This window comes from Hyperoodon ampullatus (assembly GCF_949752795.1).
Source record: "Hyperoodon ampullatus genome assembly, chromosome: 2".
NCBI classification, from domain to species: domain Eukaryota; kingdom Metazoa; phylum Chordata; class Mammalia; order Artiodactyla; family Ziphiidae; genus Hyperoodon; species Hyperoodon ampullatus.
This window is the reverse complement of record NC_136915.1, coordinates 81,932,733-81,954,174: the sequence shown is the minus strand read 5'-3', so window position 1 is coordinate 81,954,174 and position 21,442 is coordinate 81,932,733. Positions and strand designations below refer to the sequence as shown.

The 21,442-nt window shown below is 40.7% G+C and overlaps 1 protein-coding gene across 2 annotated transcripts in view; it reads left to right on the top strand.

The window, feature by feature from the left end:
- TGFBR3 (transforming growth factor beta receptor 3) overlaps nucleotides 1–21,442 on the top strand; it is a gene marked incomplete at both ends in the record, with an annotated part of 179,711 nt that overhangs the window by 93,934 nt on the left and 64,335 nt on the right. For both annotated transcript variants that reach the window (XM_079697433.1, XM_079697434.1), the window contains one exon: nucleotides 5,464–5,601. In XM_079697433.1, the coding sequence (XP_079553559.1) occupies nucleotides 5,464–5,601 (138 nt within the window). The remainder of the gene's footprint in view (nucleotides 1–5,463; nucleotides 5,602–21,442) is intronic.

Here is a 21,442-nt window from a genome sequence, read left to right as displayed (position 1 = left end):
TTCTGCATTATATTTCAGTCTTTCATTTTAGGGCTTTCCCCCCCTATTTTATGGTTTTATTAGATTATTTTCAGAGGTTCCCAGGGAATCCTGTATCCTGTCCTTGTTGAGGGGAGGAGGAATTAGTTTTGGAATTGACCGGCTTTGTCGCTCTCATCATGTTAAGTGTTTCAAGAAAAAACCGCTGGGCAGGAACTTGATATCATTTGTCATAGCAGTGAAGTCTTTGACCTTAATGCTGCTGAGACCAGGGTGAATGGTCAGCTGACTTCCCGGTTAGCATAGAGACACTTAGGGGGGCTGAGATTCCTTGAATTTGATGCTAACTGATGTTCTAGAAATTCAGAGAAATGTAAAAATAAAATCATAAGGAAATTTTTTAAAGTTCCGAATCCACCCCTCTAAGAATATTTTAAGGGAATCTTTTTATACCAATTCCCAGATGGCAAAAGACAAGCAGTGGTAAATAAAATGTCAGCTGTAGGGGTTCCTCAGACTGGAATACACTTTAAAACACTGCAAAGCAACTAACTACTGTTCCCCACTCCCAGCAATTGGTTGTGTATTTCAGATGCATCTGGGCCAGATTTGAGTTCCTAAAAGTCCTTTTGCCCAAATGTAAGTGAAATTTGAGTTCTGCTGTGGTTACCCTAGTGTCCTGAAGTAGGTTCATGTCTCACTGTTCGGCTGTGTAAATTATGAGTGCTACGGGACCCAGATTTAGGATGTTTTCAGTTACTGTTGCTAAATGGATGTCTGCTTACCTCTGAAGAGGGCATAGATATGACTATACACACACCAGGGTGGGAGTTTATGGGTCTTGTTTATAGACACAGTGCTGGAGTGCTTCTCTTATCTGTCTTCATGTAAACTGATTATTGGATCATCCATTTCAGAGCAATATTTGGTCTGGTTTTAGAGAACAGGAGTCCCTCTGGTAGTGTTTTGGATGACTTCACCGTTTCATGGGTCCATAGGGGCTCTTACAAGAATCAGAAATGTTGAGCTGGAACTTCACTGACACGTTAGCAAAATTAGACAACTGTTAGACTCTCGTATCAGTTGTTTTGCTCGCTTTTATTTTGCTTGTTTTAACAAACCCCAGGAGTAGGGGATCTAACTAATAAGAAAATTTTGAAGTCACTGTGGTAGAAATATCTTGCATCTCTACCATGAATCCTGGGAAATTCAAAACAATTTTCATATGGCATCTTTCCATCAAGAGAGTAGGGTGTTTTTTTTTCTTTTCTTTTCTGTAAGAAAGTACATAATTCATTTAGATAAAGTGATTTACCGAGTTTGCTACAATGTATAGTTTTTGCTTATCGAAGATAATCTTTGGAGAGCTGAGAGTCTTCACCCAAACAAGGGTCCAGAGAAAACTCTCCCTGTTGTTTTCTGCTGATAATGTGGGCAGGGACATGCTTCCTAAATGGGAGATAGGAAGGTTGTCTTTCCACTCAGAGGCTTTATGCACCTGAGAGTTGGCCTTGACTTTCGTTACAACTGTGTTCAGATTCCCCAGAAGAGTACTCAAAAAAGATTTACTTTGAATTTCTTTGTAAAACAGGAGAACTACATTAATTGCATCTAGTACTTTATTGAAGTGCACAGATAGCCTCAGAAGACCTAATATAAATAGATGTCATGGAACAGATTAGACCAATTAGCTTTTCTTTATTTGGGGGAGGGGTCAGCAGTGCATGAGGAACAGTGTCCACATCTGGGATGTGACAGATCACATTTACTTGTATTTTCTCACGACATTAGGAAGACTGAACATTCAGCACTGTTTGAGACAAACAGGATCAAAGCTGGAATACTTGGACAGGACTTTATGGACCACTATATGGTCAAAGTATGGTTTCAAGAAGTCACTGAAACCCCAGAAACTGCATGTGAAAATTTTTTAGTCCTGAGTTGTCATCTATTATGTTCTTTCCCTGAGGGGATGATATCTTAAGACTAGAGGTGTAATTTCTAGTTTAATTACAGGGAGTAATTTTGTTTCTGATTCTGTCATTAGAATTTTCCTACTCTTCTATAATGGATTCTTTAACCTGGGTTAATGGTTACTTAACCTGGGGTTTATGGCCCCCGCAATGGATGTATTTCCCTGACATGGTCAGAAAGTTTTATGTGCATATGGGGTTTTTTGGTGTGTTTGGGGTGTGGTGTTCATAACTTGCCTCAAATTCTCAAGTGCTCTGTGACTCCCAAAGTTTAAGAAAGAAGCCACTAATTTAGAGACTAGTCACTGTTCCCTCATTTGAGATGCAATCCCTTTCGCTCCATTAGCTTCACAGCTATGTGGGTTCAGTTTTGTCCGTGGACTAAATGATGACCCTTATTTTTATGTGTAAATTTGACATAGGGTTGAGAGTCAACTCTTTAAACTATTGTTTGGATTTCCAAGTTGGAAATTACTGAATACTATTTGTATCACTTCTCCACAGACTATTTCTTTGCTACAGTCTGTCTCACCTCTGGTCTTCAGACCACGATCACTGGACAGTTTACCCAGGGGAAAAAAGCATTAGCAGAACGCTCTTACCTTTGTAACTATAGTCTATCCTGATCTGTAATTGGCTCGAAAGAGGATTTTCTGTATTTTTTCCCTTCTTTTTTTTCTTCTTCTTCTTCTCTTCTTTCCCCCCCGCCCCCCTTCTTCTTTTTTTCAGCCTGAGGGAAATTAGGCACCTTAGCCAGGAATTCTTTAAGAGCTATTACGGGTATGTTCTCCCCACATTTCCCGGAGCTTTTCTACCTTCGTTCTTTTGTTGGTTGTTTTTGGTTGTCCTCTAGTTTCCCTTCAGCAAGATTTATTCAAGTGGAGGAAGGTTGCTGAGGGATTAGGTGAGCAGGTGCTTGGAGGACTCTCTGTTCCTGCCAAATGATCTTTTTTAAAAAGTATTGAGTATTTTTCTTTTAATTTCCCAATCGTCGTGTCAATTCTTCTTTGCCAAATGGTTTTTGGGGCTTTGCCTGGGCCCCATGTGCCAGAGTCGGGGATTCATCTTGGCCAGACACTGCCACATATTGAAGAGGGAGCCGATTCCAGGAAAGCTCAGAGAGCCATGGCTCCTAGAAATCTTTCCTTGATGGTATGAGCCAGGCCTCAACACTTTTGACCATCTGGAAAATTTTGGACTTGAGCACCGATATGTGTCTCATACATATTTTTCTTTTCATTTCTTAAGGTTTTTTTAAAAATTCTTGTTCATTTGAGATATATATTTATTACTATTTTATCTGTGAGCTCCAAGAAGAATCATATGCCTGAGGGCTGCAAAGAAAATCATCCAAAAAGGAGTTGATGTGCCCTCTGTGGGTATACATTGCTCTTCTTTGTGCTCAATAAACAGTTTTGGAATGAATAAATCTGGAAACTTTTCACATACTATAAGTGACAGAGTGTTTCTTTGCAATTTTCAAGTACTCTTGGACAAGTAATGATTTCATCTCTCCTTTCTTCACTCTCCATAGTGTGTGCTTTCTGAAGTGTGCCTCTCTCTGTTTAGTTAATGCTGCAGTATGGATCTCTGCCCCTGCTCTGTTTCTACAGACTCTCCTGTTTATAGTGGCGATCAGTCTGATTATTTCTAGATGTGGACAGCATCTCCAAAATGCTGTAGATTCTGTACAATAAAAGAACATGTTAATTTGCTGTAGCTGTACTTGACATCATTGTTCATTAGTACTCTGCTTTTAGTACTATGCTTATGCCAGTATTAAAATGATCCTATGCTTATGCCAGTATTAAAATGGCTCCTAGCTCATGACAGTTGGAGTCTTGCTCATGTGTTTTTTCACTTTTTGGTAAATTAGCTAACTAAATTCCTTTGAGCCTATTAATCAGATCTTAAAAAAACTTTTTAGGTAACGTAAATTTATGAATTTGTTGTGATAAATCCATCATTAAAAATTATCTACTCTATATCAAGCAGAGTATTAAACGTAAGACATATCTTTGCCTACTGAGTATTTGCAGTCTATTTTGAAAATTAAGACACATACACTCAGTAGCAAGTGAATGAGATGGTATGATATACCATAGTGCTAATTATTCATAGAATAAAGTACTTTTGTGGCCTTGAAAAGTAGAGACAAACATCCAGTTGGCATTTACTGAGTGCCTATCATGTGCTAAGGCATGGATATAAAAAGTTAAGTTTAGTGCCTTATTATCAGTGACTTGAGAGTACACTGTAGTAAGTGACACTGGTGTCATAAGCAGTCTCTACAATGAAAGGCAGAGATACATTGAGATCAGAGTGAGTCAGCAGCCACTGGGAAGATATCAAATAAAGTAATCCAGCTTTGAATGCTCTACCCCTGATGATTGTATAGATTCAGATCACAGATCTAGACCATTTAATCCTCATAAGTATTATGGCTGAGATGTACGATTATTCCCAGTGTATCACTCAGTCTGTGTCTTTTTAGCTAAAGTCCTTTTTGGTTCTTTCCCTCTCTTATCACTCTATGGTGCTCTTTGGTGAGTTCAGTTTGTTTAAATACGTGATTCTTGGGTTGCCTCACCCCTCTGTACAGAAAGCCAGTGTGAGACATGCTTATATGAAAGCATCTGTTCAGTATTTCTTTATACATCCTATTGCTTTTATATGTTTGTGTTGACTGACCTTGGGTGATGTGCTCTGGGAGGATGTTGCTGAACCCACTGTTTCCAGATATCCTCACAGGTGCTTTTGGATGATGCTAATGATGACAGTGTAACCTACAGTAGTCCTTGATCTGCTATCAAAACTGGCCACAGTTTTCCTATCCAGACTCATGGTTTTCTTCCCTGTTTTTTCTTTTTTTGGATTGGGACTGTGTACAATCAGTTTTTATTCTGTGTGTTCTCTATGCTTCATTTCTTTGGAAAATCCCTTCGAGCTAATAGCTGGGATGATGAAAGCACTGGCAGCTCCCCTTGGCAGCCCCTTTCCCTTAGCTTTCGGCACTTTTCTTTGGCAGAACTCACTTAACTTTATAGAGAGAGGTTGGAGTTTACCTGGAAGAGAACAAAGTCATTTCTTTGGTGATCCAGAAGGATGACATGCCCCCAGGTGATTGATTCTGTACTCCAATTTTGAACTTGGTCATTTGACTTGAAGGATAAGGTAGTCCTGAGGGAAGGTAACCTTTATTTTGCCTTTGCCAACTTTGAAAAAAAAAAGTGTTCTGTTTATTTGTATTCTGCCATTACTAGGAGCTGATTCATGTTTTGGTTGAGATTAGTGTGGGTTGAACCACACGATATAGCTATTTTTTGTAGTTAAAAAATGATCAAATATTGGCAGTATCATCTAGTTCAACCTAATATATCTAATCCACAGAATATGAACTAGCTTATAGCTTGTTTCTGTTAATGGTGAGCTGTGAAAAAGAATTCCAGATTCTGTGCTAAGTGATTTTAATGGAAAGCCAGTGCTAAGACTTCTCTTTGTTTCTTCCTAGGTCACTCTGCACCTGAATCCCATCTCCTCAGTCTACATTCACCACAAGCCTGTCGTGTTCCTGCTCAACTCCCCACAGCCCCTGGTTTGGCATCTGAAGACAGAGAGACTTGCAATTGGCGTCTCCAGACTTTTCTTGGTAAGTGTTTGAAACCCTCCCAAAGTGATCCTTAGCATAAGGATATAATGACCCTAAAATTTTGCAAGGCTTTTTAAAAGGCTTATTTCATCGAAATAATACCAGAGTCCACAGTGTATTAAATTTGGATTTTGCTGTTAGTGATATTTGGATGGCATCGATAAGCATTCACAGAAAACAAATACCATTCACATGCCCTCTTCTGTGGATGGAGAGTCCGGTCTCTCTTGCACGATAGAGCAGGATCTGCAGTCATATTTTGTGTGGCCTGAGCTTTGGTCTCAGCTCTGAGACAGCCTCCCCCACCTCCCCATAATACCAGGAGCAATGTAAATATCGTAAGTAGCCATTAGGTGTGTGGTCTCTGACCGCAAAATAAATATGCACAAACCCATTTTATTTGTGTATAACACAGGCCTAATTTCTGATATGAGGATCTGTTTGTTGAGAAAGTAACACAGTGAGCTCCAAAATGAAAACATTTGTATTTTATAAAAGAGCTGGAACCCAGCTCTTGTGGAAGGATCCAAATATTACCTACTATTTGTAAATCATGTCCTTTTGAGTTTGCCAGAACATTCAAGTTTGCTAGTTGTGGAGAAATTGATGGGTTGTTTGGATAGAATATTTGGGGTATGATATCATGTCTGATGATGAGCAACACTGCACTTCACAGTGATAACTCACATTGTCTATTGCTAGAGCTATGTGTCGATGTCCTAAACTGCAGAGCCTTGGACTCTTAAACCTCTCTTGCCTACAAGCAATCAAAACAAGAAGAGGCCTCAGTTAATAGTCTTCATCTTGCACAATGAATACATTTTGCCTAATTAATGATTCTTAATTCAGTTCTGTAGTTTCTTGTCACTTGTATTTGAAGAGTACTTTTAACTCAGAGGTCCCCATTGAATAAGGTAAGAATCCATAGTCAATACAGTTAAAAAGTAGATAAATAAATGAGTAAAAAGGAGAGAAGGGAAAGCTCCTCTTTATAGAAGAATACCAATCAATTGATACAGAAGGAATGATGGAGTTAGAAAATCATCAATTGGTAACCATCACAGTAAAAGTTGATTAGGCAAGAGTCATCAACAGATACTAGATCTAGTGGTGGTGGAGGGAGTTTGAGGAACAGTATATTTACATGGTCTTAAATTAGTTATTATTCTAGCCAAAAATGCATATAATCTGAGTCTAATCATAAGGAAACACTGGAGAAAACTAAATTGGGTGACATTCAATAAAATAACTTGGCCCGTACTCTGCAAAAATGTTAGTCATGAAAGACAAAGAAAGACTGGGGAGCCATTCCAGACTGAAGGAGGCTAAAAAGACACATGTGATCCCTGGGTAGGGAGTGGCACCCTTGCTATAAAGGACATTATAGGGACAATAGGAGAAATTGGAATTGAGCCTATAGATTAAAGTATTATATCAATGTTATATTTCGTAGATTTAATAATTGTACTTTTCTTGTATAAGAGAATATCCTTCTTAGGAAACATAATACACTTAAGCATTAAGGGTTAAAGGGCCAAATAATTCAGAAAAAAGATTAATGTGTAGATAGAATAATAAAGCAAATATGACAAGGTGTTGAAAACTGGGGAATCTAGTTAAAGAGTGTACATGAATCTTTGTACTATATTTGCAACTTTGTAAATGTGAATTATTTTCAAAATAAAACTTTTTTAAACTCAAAAGTACATTTACAAGATAAGAGTTACTAATAACTTAAATTATAGCCTTTTCTGAGAATTGAAACTCTCATTACTTCTAAATTTAAAAGTCTAAAAGTCAGAATTAGTTGTTATTACTATTATCAGCATATTTATTTAGCACTTAGTACATTCCAGGTATTGCATAAGTGCTCTAATACTTTATCTTATTTAATTCTCATAATAACTCTGTGATGATTTACTCCATTTTACAGATGCATTCACAGATGAGGAACTAAGATTTAGAGAGGTTAAGTAGTGACCCAAATCACTTGGCTAATTACTGGCAGAGTTGAGACTCAAACCCATATAGGACTTAACTCTACAAGCTCGTATGCTAAACTGGCTCCCTTCATACTTATAAGCATTGTCAATCTCCTGTAATTAAAGGTATTTGTGATAGTAAGACTAAGGGCTATGATTATAAAGTCATATGCTCATTTAGCCCTTATTGTGCAGAGCTGCACCGTCCAATACTGTAGGTACTAGCTGTGTGTAGCTATTTAAATTTAAATTAACTAAAATCAGAGGACTTCCCTGGTGGTCCAGTGGGTAAGACTCCACACTCCCAATACAGGGGGCCCGGGTTACATTCCTGGTCGGGGTACTAGATCCCACATGCATGCCACAACTAAGAGTCCCCATGCCGCAACTAAAGATCCTGTGTGCTGCCACTAAACATGCTGCAACGAAGATCCCGTGTGCCGCAACGAAGACCCAGCGCAGCCTAAATAAATAAATATTAAAAAATTTTTTAAATTAACTAAAATCAGAAATACAATTTCTTAAGCACACTAGCCATTTCAGGAGCTTGATAGCTATGAGAGGCTAGTGGCTACCACATTGGGCAGGTTATAGAGAGGTTATGAGCAAAGGCTTTGCCTACCCTGGTTTGAATCCAGGCAGAACGTGGGAAAAGTATTTAATTTCTCTAAGCCTGACTTTCCTCAGTTGTAGTATGGGAATGATAATAGTCTCTACATCATGAGGTTGTTTTCTTGATTAAGTGAGATTACATGTAAAACGTTTAGTATGGAACCTGGCACTGATAATTTCATAAACATTACCTACCAGTTTTTGTTGCTATTTATTATTAGTCATAGTAAAGAACACTTAGGAAGGATGTTGAATTTACATTTCTAATTATGAAATGTCTAGCTTGGCCGGCCCCAGATTGAAAGGAGTTCCCATTTCTCTGGGCTGTAGGTCCAGATGAAAAGTGTGGACCGCATATATCATAGTTGTACTGATCACTTTCTGGATTCTTTCTTCAAACTGCCTCTCTGTGACTTTTAAGGGAAAGTATCTTACTCCTAGTTATTATTTATTTGCTTTAATTTTGTTTAATATCTGTAAGAACTGCTTCTTGGCCATCAGCTTAAGATGTACTAATAATGAACCACAGGAGACGGTTTTAGTAAACAGTTGAACATCGACCCTATTTGGAGTTTATCCCATGTAAGGAGATTGTAGATCAAGTGATAAATCCCAAATTACCAACACAAGGGAGGCAGCACTGGGAGAAGTCAAGGATTTAAATTGTGGGACACATGAACTCTGCCTTGCTGTCCAGCAGGCCTTCTTTAGGGAACATGGTTTTCTCTATCTGCGCATTTCCTCATGGCCTGGAAGAGATGGTGGAGCATCTGTTGTTCATTCAGGTTCTCAGATAGTTAGACGACGAGTGATACAAGTTCTCTCAGAAGCTGGGCAGCTCTCCCTAACAGAGACTGTGCTGAAAGAAAGAAGGCAAGGCAAGCTCTTCCCTTGCTCTCTGTAACCTGAAATTAATGACTTGACAGCCATTGCAGCAGAGGGATCTGGATAGAAAATCAGTGGTGTGTTTCATTTATCCATTTATTGTAGTTAAGAGTTGAAGGTTAGGGATAAGATAACTAAATTATTTTACATAAAGTGTTTCATCCAAACACTTTGGAAGGCCCATGGAATCTTTGGAAACTGAGGCTTAGCCATTTCCATCAGTGTCTTTTCCAACGTTACCTGGAGAGCTTAAGGGAGCTGAGGAGAGAGGGTGGGTCCCTTGACTCTCAGTCGAAGATGTGTATGTCCTTGCTTCCTTCTTTATATATCGCTGAAGGATTTGCATTACTGTCGTTAAGCTGTCTTTACTTTCTGTGTAGAGTTACAATACTTTAACAGTTATTTAAAAAATTTAAAAAAATTTTTTGGCTGTGCCGCGCAGCTTATGGGATCTTAGTTCCCCAACCAGGGATTGAACCCACACCCTCAGCAGTGAAAGCACGGAGTCTTAACCACTGGACCGCCAGGGAATTCCCAACAGTTATTATAATTATTTTTAAGTAGGGTTGTGAGAAAAGTTCAAGTAATGGCATCTACTCATCTATCATGGTGAACCTTTTAAGTTGTCATGTCTGCATTATTATAACTGCCCAATTTAAAAAAGGAAACCTTTCATAATTAGTTAGCAGGACCTTGTGTTACTCAAAATGTCTCAGCCACTCACGAGGGTGACTGAAAACATATTTTAATACCGTCTAAAAAAGGTATCTGTTTTCTACTGTCAAATCTTTTTAGTCCTTCTCTTGATTCCACAGTGCAGGCAAGAGGGAGTGTGTCATGTAGGGAGAAAGTGGGATTGAGTTTCCTCTGCAAATGCAGTTCTTTATCTAGTTGTTCTGGTTACCCAGGAAATGGGAATGGATGAGAGTGGTTATCTCAGGCTGAGTGTGAAGTAGTAGATCTTTGAGTGTGTCACACACACACACATATACACAGGCACGTGCACGCGCAATGGAGTTCTCACAGCCTCATAGGTTTTCTTTTGCAGGGTGTAGGGATAGCCCAGAGAAAATTGGGTAGGTTAGAGTTATGCTTCAGAGCAATCAGAAATAAAAATAATCCTACTCTCTCAGTCTGTCATGTTGAAACTACAAGTAAAACTCTCTTAGAAGGATCATCTAAGCTTATTTTTATTTATGCAATTATTTCTGCATCAAAGAAGAAGTATGGTAGCTCAACTGTGTAATAGATGTCTGAACTTTTAACTTGAGGTTGCTAAAAAAAGATTGGGAAGAGCCACAGTACCAGATTGTCTTTAAAAACATGCTACAATTTGAATAGACATTTCTCCAAAGAGAAAACACAAATGGCCAATAAACACATGAAAAGATGCTCAAAATCATTAGTCATTAGGAAAATGCAAATTTAAAACCACAATGAGAATCCACTTCACACCCATTAGATGGCTATAATAAAAAAGGCAGATAAGAACAAGTGGTGTTGGGGATATGGGGGAATTGGAACTCTCATACATTGCTGGTGGGAAGGTAAAATGGTGCTTTGGAAAACATAGGTCTATAGAAAAACTCATCCACAAATGTTCATAACAGCATTATTCATAATAATAAAAAAGTGCAAACAACCTAAATGTCCATCAACTGATGAATGGATAAAAAAGTGGTATATCCATACAATAGAGTATTATTTGGCCATTAAAAGGAATGAAGTACTGATACATACCGAACATGGACGGACCTTGAAAACATAAATAAAAGAAGCCAGATGCAAAAGGCCACATAGTGTATGATTCCATTTGTATGAAATATCCAAAACAGGCAAATCCATAGAGATGGAAAGTAGATCAGTAGTTGGCAAAGGATAGTGGGAGGGGAAGATGGGGAATGACTACTAACGGTATGAATTTTCTTTGGGTCGGGGCGGGGGGCGTGATAAAAATTTTGTGAAATTAGGTAGTGGTGATTATTGCCACAATTGTGAATACACTAAAAACACTGAATTGTACAGTTTAAAAGGAGGAATATTATGATGTCTCAATAAAGTGAATTATAAGGATGAATTATAATATATAATCATGTTTATGTAGTTTATATAATAGAATTATAATAAGGTTGAATTATATCTCAATAAAGCTGTTAGAAAAAAAACTTGCTGCAGCATTCTTTTCAAAAGTGATGTAAAATCAGTGAACCAAACTTTAAAATTATTTTACTTGGGCTTCCCTGGTGGCGCAGTGGTTGAGAGTCCGCCTGCCGATGCAGGGGACACGGGTTCGTGCCCCGGTCCGGGAGGATCCCACAAGCCGCGGAGTGGCTGGGCCTGTGAGCCATGGCCACTGGGCCTGCGCGTCTGGAGCCTGTGCTCCACAACGGGAGAGGCCACAACAGTGAGAGGCCCGCGTATCGCAAAAAAAAAAAAAAAAAAAAAAATCATTTTACTTTATTCCTTGATATTTATTAAAAAAAATCTTGCTTTATTTGTATTACAAACCTAAGCACTCTCTCCTAAAAGGTCTACAGACTTAGAGCCCTGGGACAAGCAGAAATTCTCTAGATGAGACCCTAATGCCTGGCTTCTAATAACATGAAATGTCTAATCCAGGGGCCTTTGCAGCCCTTTGACATCAGGCTTGTTGCTTTGCATGCTCGTGAGGGGAAAAATGTATTTTAAGGTAAGGAAAGTCTCAAGAAATAAGCAGCAAATTTTTCCAATCTCATTCACTGTTAGGATTACAGTACTATGATTTATTTTTCCCAGCCATTTATCAGTAAAATCAGGAAAGAAATGCATGTAAATGTGTGTGTGTTTGAATGAAGGTGGGGAGTTGAAGGGGATATTGGTCTTCGAGGTAGAGTTTCCAATATTTGAGGCATATTTATACTAAAAAGTTATTCATTGTTTATCTGAAATTCAGATTTAACTGGGTGTCCTGATTTTATCTGGCAGTTCTACCTAGAGGTAACTCAGATTTTTGTTTCTAGTTAACACTCTGGCCTGGGTGTCAGGAGGCCCAATTATTAGTCTTTGGTTCTGCCACTAACCAGTTATATACATCAATCACCAGACAAAATCACTTAACTACCCAAGCCTCAGTTTCCTCATCTCTAAAGTGAGGAGGTGGTACTAGTCAGTCTCTGAAGTTCCTCCCAGCTTTCAAACTCTCATTCTTTGATAGTACAACTGCTACATATTACATCCCAGTTTAACTGGAAACAGAAAATGGTAATCTGAACATTGCCTCTTCAGCAAATCCAAGTAAATATCAGAGCAGGGCAATTGAAATAAATGAGAGAAACCAAACTCTATGCTCTTGGCTTTGGATTAAAAACAAATAAAAATTTAACCCTAATGAAAAATGTAAATTAATACCAGGAACATGCTTAATATTTAAAACCTTATTTTGTGTTTTTGAGTGGGGTGGGTGGGTGAAGAAGCTGAGGTTGCCAAAATCAGTTTATTCCTTTCACTTAAACTTGGGGGGGAAAGGTCCAAATATGTTGGGGCTCTGCCACCAAACCACAGGCAGTTCTCTGGTCTGCACTGCAGTTTGGATGACTAACAAGGCTCAGTGAAAAACAAGTGCTATTTGTTTTCCTGTGCCCAGTATTTAACTGGAAATCAGAAGGCGAAATTTCCAATCAGTTGTTAAATAGCCCCAGATGTGTGCTTAGCGCTGCTCTAGGAAGGGACATGCACAGCCTGTACCACAGCGCATGTCCAGAAATTCCTTTTCTGAATCCAAGTGATGTGTAACTGGACACTGAGCATCCAAAAATGCCCTCTGAATAACTCAGACATTCAAGTTTGCTTGTGGAGGAGGGAACTTTTGAAAAATTTCTGTATTTTCTACTGTGTTGCATTTAAAAACCTGGAAATGATTTTTTTTTTTTTCTTTTCGAACTTCCTCCTTTCTCTTGTTTGGCAGTTCTCCCCATGTTTAGAAAAACATGACATTAGCATACCTGGTATGACGGTTTCTGTATCTGCTTGTTCATTCATCCAACACCCAGTTTTCAGTGCCTGCTGGGAACTGTGCTAAGTGTGGAGGCTCCAGAGGGAAATGGGGTGGATTGCCCTGCCCTCAAGGAGCTTCCTGTGGTGTGGGAGGGATGGTTAGGAGACTGGGAAGTACCACCACTGGATCCTGAAAACTGGAGCAAACAAGAATCCTCTTATTCCAAGTGCAATTAAGGCAGCTCCTTCTGTGAGGCTGACCGGGGAGCAACATGTGGTAGAGGGCTCGGGGTTGCAGACCCAAGCACGGCCTTTTGCTCAACCAGAAGTGTCACCCCTATATATAGGAGTCTGAATATACCATTTTGGATTTTCCAGTGAGGTCTTTCCCCAAACAAATTCTCTCTTAAAGGCAGATTAAATAACTAAATGTTTCAAGATTGGTTCTTCCTTTTTCTTTTTTAAAAATATCTCTTGTGGAATGACTCACTGTGTCCTGTGGGATATTCCAAGTGGTTGTGTACCAGGCATTTTTGTCCCAGAGGCTGCTTATCTCTTGGTTTTGTGGCTTGTCCATAAGAGCCTTAATTATAAGGGGCTTGATCCTCTCATGAACTAGGGTCGGTCAACTACCTTATTTCCTAGGAGTGAGTTTCTGGCCCTTTTGTGGTGAGAGAGCTCTTCCTAAATGTCACTGAGGTAATTAGAGCGTTGGAAAGAGTCCAGTTTGGGCTGGTAATCCTGGTCCAGAAAGACTTTTTGAAAGACTTCCTAGGATTTATCCTAACTCGTTATATTAAAGCTGATGAATGTTGTCAGTGAGTGTCCCCTTGGCCTTAGGAGGTTTGCCTGGGTGTATTCTTCCTGATCAAGACATCCTGTCCTGAAGGTTTCACACAAGCATGGACTTTTCCTGCCTCTGCTGGACTCGCTTTGTCATGGCTCTGTGGCGGAAGGTTGATGTTTTTTTGTGTAGAGTCCCATGCTGCCCTTTAAGGCTTTACTGTTAAAGGCTGATCTGGTAATCTGATGAATCTGCCCTTCCCAAGCGTTGGGCAATTGTATCAAATGTTACGTCTCTAGTGCCCTTGATTAATGTGGTGGACAGCCTCCAGAGAGCTGTTTGGTAGAAAAAGCAAATGTTTTGTTAAGGGAAATTGCAGAATATTTTTTTCATGTCATGGGATGGGGGAAATCTGTCTCCTGGAAAATTCTAGTGAGGCTGACTTGCAAGCTCATTGGTGTTGCCTTGGTTTTCTCATAAATTGAAGACAGTGAGGCCCTTGGTAAGCGTCCCCCACAGGTAGCTGACATTCCTTGTCTCTGGAAAGGACTGCAGGATGACCTGACTCCTTCCTAGGGAGAGTCGTTGGGTTTATTTGAGGCAATCCAGTTCTGGCATTTCAGGCCTCCGTCATCCAGCTCTCTGGCTTGGAAGCAAATTTCTTCAGGGGAGGAAGAAGCCCCTTTAGTCTTCCTTATTTCTTTGTCCAGAGTGGAATTTATATCTCAGGTTCTGCCTTTGCCCTTGATCCTTATACCCTGTCCCCAGATGGCCTAGGATCTTTGTTGCAAACTTTTAATGCCCCTGGGCCAAGGAGTCATCACTGGTTTGCCTCCTTCTGCCTTGTCCTTTTTGGGTGGTGAATGACATAGCTGCAATACTAGGAAGCAGGTTGTACCTGGAAGTCAGGGGCTTATTCATCTGCCATCTCTGGCAAAAGCCCACAGTGGCCACTGCCCATTTGATCTCTAATTTTCATAACAAGCCTATGAAGTAAGTACTCTTATTATCCTCATTTTAAGATGAGGAAACTGACACAATGAGAGGTTGAGTTAACTTGTGGATGGTCACACAGTGAGTGGTGGCTGTAACCTGTGTAAAGTGCTTAGAATAGTGCCTGGCACAAAGTAAGTGCTCAATAAATATTAGCAAAAAAAATAATAAAAAATCCTTTTTTTTTTTAATGATGGGGATTAGTAGTTTGGGCTAGACTCCCCCTACTTTCTCCCTTTACATCACATATCCCAGATTTTGACACTGGGATTGAATGAAGTTATACTTTGAATGGGAGTAATAGGTGAGGCAGGGATATTAGATATTTTTTTAATAAATTTATTATTTATTTTTGGCTACGTTGGGTCTTCATTGCTGCGTGTGGGCTTTCTCTAGTTGCGGCAAGTGGGGGCTACTCTCCGTTGTGGTGCACTGGCTTCTCATTGCAGTGGCTTCTCTTCTTGCAGAGCACAGGCTCTAGACGCGCGGGCTTCAGCAGTTGCAGCATGCGGGCTCAGTAGTTGTGGCTCACGGGTTCTAGGGCGCAGGCTCAGTACTTGTGGCGCACAGGCTTAGTTGCTCTGCGTCATGTGGGATCTTCCCAGACCAGGGATCTAACCCGTGTCCCCTGCATTGGCAGGTGGATTCTTAACCACTGTGCCACCAGGGAAGTCCAGGATACTAGATTTTAATTGCCCACTGTCATCTGGTCCAGGGCTCTCCTTTGCAGAGGAAGATACCTAGGATAAATGATTTTCCCCAAGACCTAGATGTGGGAGGTGGTCCTGACCACATCTGACTGTACATAACAACAGTATTCCTAGACACCATGTGAAGCTTCTGAAATAGTGCTACAGTTGCTTTACCAATAGCTGGAAGTGAGCTATAGTGGCTGCTGCCTTAAAAGTAGCAAAGCATTCTAAAAGTGATTAAACCCCCCAAGTGTTTTGAGCCCCTCTTTCCCTGTTTCTTTTCCCCCTTTGCTTGGAGCCCTTGCCATTATCCCTCAGTCACAGATAGTGCAAGGAAGGTAGTTGGGTGACCCTTCTGAGGGATGTCATTCGGGTAAGGATTTAAAAACTGCTTCTTGGCTGCTTTCCCAGCAATATTGTGTCCTTGGCCTCCTCTGGTTGTCCTGTCTCTGGATCAGCTCCACCAGGATGCCCTGCTTTAATATCTGCATCTGTTTTTAGCCCTCTGGGAATCATTTCTTCATTGCTGTTAAACGTGTTCAGTTCAGCCTTCTGGCTTTGGCATAGGAGATCACTGTAGTTGTCTTCAGAGACTGTGAAATGTAGACTGGAAAATGGGGGTGGGCACAAATACACGGCCTGCCTTTGGTTGAAAGCTAAGCTTAGGAAAGTTCAAGAGGGCTCCAAACAGTTGTTTTGGGTTGGAGGCCCCACCTTCATCTTGCCCCCCAAGGAAATGTCCTTTAGAACCCTTTCCCCCCAAAGTGTTCTTAGATCTGTGGTTTCTGGGCCAGAATATGCAGCTCCATTTCTCTTGGGGCCTATATCAGCCATTCACAGAAGCTGTCAGTCAGGGGTTATCCAGAAAAAGGGGACCAGCTGTGGGTATATATGGGGAGAGGCTTATTGCAGGAAATCAGTTTATGACACTGTTGGGACAGGCAAGGTAAGTCAGAAACCTGTAGGGCCAGTAGTCAGGGAGGGCAGCCAGAACTCTCCGGCAGGAGCCAAAGCTGCTGTCTACAGGTGGGATTTCTTCTTCCTCAGGGAAGCCTCAGCTCTGCTCGTAAGGCCTTTCAGCCAATTGATCAGGCCCACACAGATTATCTAAGATAATCTCCCTTACTTAGAGCCACCTGATTGTGGACTTTAATTATATCTACAAAATACTTTCACAGCAACAACTAGATTAGTGTTTGATTGGATAATTGGAGACTATAGCCAAGCCAAATTGACATATAAAACTGAACGTCACAGAAGCATTTATATTTAAAATTTTTACAGCCTGATGTTCTCGTCATGCTATATCTACTATAGTCTCTATTCGATCATTTTCAGATTCTTTGGCAGTTTTTCTTGCTGTTGTTGTTTAGCAGATCTCTCTTCTTCCAGCCAAGCAATTTTTTGCTTCCATAACAGTCACTACGATTTTCTGTCTGCCCCTTCCATTCCCTTTCTCCTCCACTTTCACCAGCATAGCTTCTCCAGCTTCTGGGGAAGGTGGCAGGGAGAGAGAGAAGGAAACAACCTGACGGGGAGACTGTGCAAGAGGTAGAGAAGGCACAACCCCCTGCTCCGCCTTACTGCTTTCCCCTGTCACTCTTGTAAAAGCCTGGGTTTGTAATGCATACTTTTTGGAGTCCTGCAGACGCAGTTTGAATGTGCACTCATTCCTTGCTAAAATTATGTAATCTGGGGCTTTACCTAACCTCTCAGAAGAAACTCTGACAACAGTTTCTTCAGTTGTCAGATGTGAGGATTCAGAATCTATGAAACATACACTAAATAATCAGTAAGCACCTGTGTGACTTTCTCTCCCAGTGTTCTATTAATCCAGGGTCCAGGGGGCTCCTGTCTACCCTACTCTACTGATTTCTTGAGCTCAGTAGCAACTACTTCATGGAGGTGGAGTAGAAAGAGCTCTCGAGTGAGAAACGAGGTGTTTGGTTCTGTTGTCAATCCTGCTTTTTACAAACTCTGTGCCTCAGGCAGATTCTTTAGCTTCTTTGAGCCTCAATTTCCTTGTCTGCAAAATTGAACTTAGATTGTCAGTCTTCATGAAGAGGAACTCTGTAAAGAGAATTCTAGGTACCTATTTGGAGCCAACTGTTTGTAAAATTCAGTTTGTGCCCTTGAACCTGGGTGGGCAGATTGGATGTAACTTAAAAGAAAAATAGAAGAAAGAATCCTTCTTGGTGAGGGATTTCCCAGAAGCACACTTGGAGGGCCACAATAGATTGAGGATCATGGCAAGTACTGGTAATGATGCCAACATTTTATTGTTTTTTCCTGAAAAACACCCTTTAGATGATAAATACACTTTAAATTTTGGGTCAAGCTCCTTCTAACATCATGCTGCATTGGAAGATGGGAAAGGATAAATTTAAGAGTCTCAAGAGATGTTTTTGTAAGGTCATTGAGGATCCCTGTGTGGCCTGGGGCTCTACTTTGGAAAACTCTATATCATAAAGCAGCTTATGCTTCATTAATTTGGTAACCTGTGGGGACTGAGTTCATCTTTCAGATGCAGTGAGTTATTTTGCTTGTCTTTGTGTATATACGTATTCACATATACTATCGTTTTTGTAACATTTCCATGGGAGATTAGAGTATTGCTTTTGTACTGGCTCACGTTCAAGTTTGTGCGTGTTTCTATTTGGAGGGTAGCATCTCAGAGCTTTCCTCTTGGACATGTGTATACATGTAGGGCATTAAGAACAGAAGGCACTTTCAATCCTTTATTCTTTATATTTCAACAGGAATAAAAATTAAAAGCAGAGGATGATCATCATGAATGTTTTGAGAAAAATTGTTGAATATATTTTAATTCATTTTATTGGACAGAGTAATAGGGTTGTGGATACAAAATTAAAACATCAAAGAAATTTTTTTTCATCCAAGAATTTTTAAATGGTTGCATGGATTTGTGTTTCTTGAGTACACTACTGGCAGAGACCACAGTCACATGGCTCATGAATATGTAGCTTTGCAAATTATGACTGTAGGTTCATGGGCATGGAAGTTATTATTTCTTTAAAACAAACTTTGGACAAAACATTGAGTCATGATATATGGTTAGTAGAAAAACATGTTTCAGATCACATTTCATATCACGAGACTTTGGAGGAGCTAGGCAAGCACAGTCCTCCCAGGAATTGGGGTAGGGAGAACGTGTGATTTTCCTCTTTCAGAATGTAGGGTTCCATCCTCATTTGGGAGGTAAATATTTCAAGACTCTTCCAGCACTTTATGTAAGTTTGTTTTTGCTGGACTTGGTGCACAAAATACATCAAAGCATAATCTCCTCAATGTCTTTCTGTGTGGGCACTGTTACGAGTTCTCAGGCCAATCTGCATAGATCCTACTTATACATAAACCTAAACTCTAGAGAAATGCCTATTCTACTTTACCATAAGTCTTTTTTTCCCCTAGAATTGAACTAGCAAATTCTTGTCATGGCAGGTGTTTCTGAAATGGCCATGTGTTTTTCTTTGCTTTATTTGTTTTCCTTGTTTTGCTCTTCCTGTTCTCCTAAGCAGGCATCTCCAGAAAGAGGTGTGTCAGTGCAAGAGTCAAGAAAAAGGAATAGGAATAGTAAAGGTTGGGGGTAGGGCAGGACAGAAGAGGGAGAGGAGCTGATCCTGATTGTGCAAGTGTTGAACTTTCAGCAATGCCAGAGTCATGTAAATGTGCGAAGTTGCGTGTGTGCATTAAAGCAGCCTCACGGAGCTGTAACCTGAATAGCAGGCGCTCACCCAAGCGATAACTCAGGCTCCAAATGGACCACAGCCCAGCTATTGGGTGTGCATGTGTGCATGCGTGTGTGTGTGTGTGTATGTGTGTGTGTGTGTGAGAGAGAGAGAGAGAGAGGGAGAGAGAGAGAGAGAGCTTGATTCCTGGAACAGATCTTCCTCTGAGAGTTCAGCAAGTATTTCTTTATCATTGGGGAGCTATGGCTCCTCATTTCACAGGGCCCATTTCTATCTTTTTAGATATAGAAGAAGATGACTCCAAAAATGACTTGGCTTTACTCTCACCCTCTTAGCTTTTTTTTATACCAGTGCAGGGGAGAAAATTCTTGCTTGTTCTCCAAGCAATCCTATTCACGCTTTACAAAGATTGGAGTTTACATAATACTTTTATCTATGGCACAGAGCAGTGATCCTCAAGTATGCCTGGGAATCATGGGGTAGTGGGCAGAGGATTATAATGCAGTTGCCTGACCCTACATTCGCACCCCACCCTGGAACCTGCATTTTAACATACTTTTGTCTGTGATACACTGATATGAGGATCACACTTGGGGAAGCAGTGAGATTTCTTCTTAATACTGGTTTTACTACGCCTTCAAAATCTGGTATGTATTTTACAGTTATGACACAGGTCAATTTAACTAGCAACATTTCAAGCTCTCAATGGCCAGTGGCTACTGTACTGGACAGCCGTAGAGCCAGGAGAGCCTGCTCTGAGCCCCTGGCAGACACATGAGTGACCATGGCACTCATTCCCCTTTCTCCACTGCTCCTGAATATGACCTCAGAATTCTTCCCAGCACAGAACTTTGGGTAGCCACGGCCAATTCATGGGACCTCAGGATTCATTCATTCATTTAATACTTATTGAGTGTCTTTTCTATACCCAACACTGCGCTTGGGATATGCCCATAAACAAAGCAGGCTAAAATCCCAGCCTCTGAAGGAGCTTACATTCTAGTGGGAGGAGATGGGCTATAAGCACAATATATAAGTAAATTACACGGTAGTTTAGAAGCTGGCTATATTATACTCTAATCTAGAAATAAGAACATGTAAAGCAGGTGTGAGGGAGTCAGAGTGCTAGAGTGGGGGCTGCCGGGTGGTTGGATTGTAATTTTAAATAGGCTCCATGGAGAAGGTAACATGTGAGTAGACATGAAGGAGATGAGGGGAAACTTCAGAGGAAACTCAATTGCCACCTGTGCAATTACGTGCGGCCTGCATTTTCATCTGGGAGCGTGGACGAGGTGGGAGGAGGTGGGTAGGACTAGGTGAGGCCTTACAATATGGCATTATCCTCAGCAAAGATTCTCTCTCCCTCCTCACTAAAGACCACACCAGCTTGGGGGAGGCTGCAGAGTGACTGTGAGGCAACCGCCAGGCCTCTGAGTCAGCTGATGTGCTGAGATAAGTGCTAAGATGAAGAGCCTCAGTTCCAGGAAAATGGTGTCTGCACCCATTAGCCGGCATTTGGTTCCCTTCCCTGAGGCTTGGGAGATCAATCTTGAGGCTTCAGTGCGTCTGCTTAGGACTTTAAGAGTTAAAGCTTAAACGCAGGTGTGGAAACAAAAGGGCTGGTTGCCTCTTGTGCTTGTTTCTTGCTCTTTTGGACAAGGTTGTTGAATCTGATCCAGAAAAAATAATAAACTTGGCTCTTGTTGCCTAGCCGTAAGTTCTTGTAATAAAACTCCCAGCACTGGCAGAGAGAGTAATGTTCTGCTTTTTTTAAAAGTCTGGTAGCATAACCAGAATGTGAAATACAAATGCTGTGCGTGGTTTCAGTAGGGAAGAGCAGTCGGGAGAAGGGGTGGCTCAGTGTGCATTTTGAAGCCTGGGGCTTGTTGGACAGTCAGGTGCTTCACGTTTGCCCCTTCGATGGATGCCTGCTAAGTAAGATTCAGGATTCTCAGAGCTCAGGGCTCTGTTTGTTCCCACAGGAAGATGTTTGTCATGTCAGGGAATGTCAGAGGACTGGGTTTTAATTAGCAAGCAGGAGGAAAGTTGAGTGGATTCTGCGGGGAGACATGGAACTACTAAATGATTTAATAATTGGTTTTTAGGTGGAGCTATTAGGTGACAAATCAAATACTAGCTTTAAAGCATGGCCGAAAGGTCATTTCTGGGCAGTGAGGGAAGTACGTGTTGTGAGAATGAAGAAATGATGGC